General features: G+C 35.4%; 1 protein-coding gene across 4 annotated transcripts in view; it reads right to left on the bottom strand.

Annotated features, from left to right (window-relative positions):
* Nucleotides 1-1,875, bottom strand: part of LOC106478722 (laminin subunit beta-1-like) — a 127,009-nt gene that overhangs the window by 82,037 nt on the left and 43,097 nt on the right. For 3 of the 4 annotated variants that reach the window (XM_013939286.2, XM_022382243.1, XM_022382250.1), the window contains exon 3: nucleotides 1,152-1,232. In XM_013939286.2, the coding sequence (XP_013794740.1) occupies nucleotides 1,152-1,232 (81 nt within the window). The remainder of the gene's footprint in view (nucleotides 1-1,151; nucleotides 1,233-1,875) is intronic. The other variant, XM_022382235.1, reaches the window with a different exon arrangement.

Genomic DNA, 1,875 nt, shown 5'->3' with positions numbered 1-1,875 from the left:
CATTATAACGCCCCAACGGCTGAAAGGGTGAGCACGGTTGGTGGTACTGAGATTCGAACCCGCGAGCCGCAAATTGCAATTAGACCTCCCTAACCACTTGGCCATGCTGGGCCAATACCGAGCGTATTCAGCCGCATCATGTGTCGAATCATGAACCCTTCGACCTAGTGCCCAACACGCAAGCACAGGCCACACCCGGCCTATGAAGCAGGAAATTGTGTAATTATGTTTTGAGTAATATTCCTCGCAATACAAATTAGTAATATGTTTATTAAGAAATTTTACCTTGCATTTTAGGACAAGACTTGTTTGTTTAAGAGCAAAGCCAGATTGAACTATCTGCTGTGTCCACCGAGAGGAATCGAACCCCGGGTTTTAGCGCTGTAAGTCCGTAACTTTATCGTTATCCCACCAGGGATCTTTAAAGGAGGGGAATAAGCATTTACATTATATTTTTAATTATCAATAACCCTTTCATTGTAAGATGGTGAAAGGGAAGTGAAAGTCTAAGAGATTATCAATAATTCTTTCACTGTAAGATGGTGCAAGGGAAGTGTAAATCTAAAGAGATTATCAATAATCCTTTCATTGTAAGATGGTGAAAGGGAAGTGAAAGTCTATAGAGATTATCAATAATCCTTTCATTGTAAGATGGTGAAAGGGAAGTGTAAATCTAAAGAGATTATCAATAATCCTTTCACTGTAAGATGGTGAAAGGGAAGTGTAAGTCTATTGAGATTATCAATAATCCTTTCATTGTAAGATGGTGAAAGGGAAGTGAAACTCTATAGAGATTATCAATAATCCTTTCACTGTAAGATGGTGAAAGGGAAGTGTAAGTCTATTGAGATTATCAATAATCCTTTCACTGTAAGATGGTGAAAGGGAAGTGAAAGTCTATAGAGATTATCAATAATTCTTTCACTGTAAGATGGTGAAAGGGAAGTGTAAATCTATAGAGATTATCAATAATCCTTTCATTGTAAGATGGTGAAAGGGAAGTGAAACTCTATAGAGATTATCAATAATTCTTTCATTGCTAAATGAGTCTTTAGGTGTTTCCCTTTCTAATCTGCAGACAATTTTACTAGTTCATTGTTAGAGCAAAGAATGTGAAAGACAAAATTACAGGAATAGTGTTTTCGCATTACCTTCGTCTATTATGTGGAACCGACGGCCAATTCTCCTTTCTGGTATTCCTCGTAATGTCCGGTGCGGATGCCTTCCAGCTGCTGAAGATAAAGCATAAGCTGTGAGTTAATAAAATGGACAGTGTATACAATATAAAAGTTCTATTTTATTTTATTTTATTATATTTTGTTGCGAAAAATGTTTTTCGATCTTTTGTTTATAACAACAAAATTGCAGTTTAAAATTTTAAATAATTAAGTGTTTCTTTGATTTATACCCTCCCCCCCCAGTAGCTCGGCGGTAAATCTTCCAGCTTAGAATGCTAAAATCCGGAGTTCAATACCAGCAGTGGGAAGAGCACAGATAGCCCATTATGTAGCTTTGTGCTTAATACTGAACAAATTGTGATTTATAACGTTTTTAGTTTTGATAATAAGAGTATATCAGCCATTTTTTTTAACCCTTAAGTTATTTCCATTTTGTTTGTGTGCCGTTCATTACCGGTGGGGTCCATACATTGCATCATATTGAATAATTTTATCTTTTTTGCCTATTAGAACACTCAGAGTATATATAAAAAAAACACTGACCAAAAGAACGTTGGATTAATTGGCCCATTTCCTATATAAAATACACAGATATCCCCAGTGGGATTAATTGCGATATTAATGTTATTTTTGTTTACATTTCTGTATGCCCAAAAGGTTATTAGAAACTCTGTAACCAAAAAAAAAAAAAAAAAAA

Source organism: Limulus polyphemus, unplaced genomic scaffold (genome assembly GCF_000517525.1).
Source record: "Limulus polyphemus unplaced genomic scaffold, Limulus_polyphemus-2.1.2 Scaffold11, whole genome shotgun sequence".
NCBI lineage: Eukaryota > Metazoa > Arthropoda > Merostomata > Xiphosura > Limulidae > Limulus > Limulus polyphemus.
This window is presented reverse-complemented; position numbering and strand designations above follow the sequence as displayed.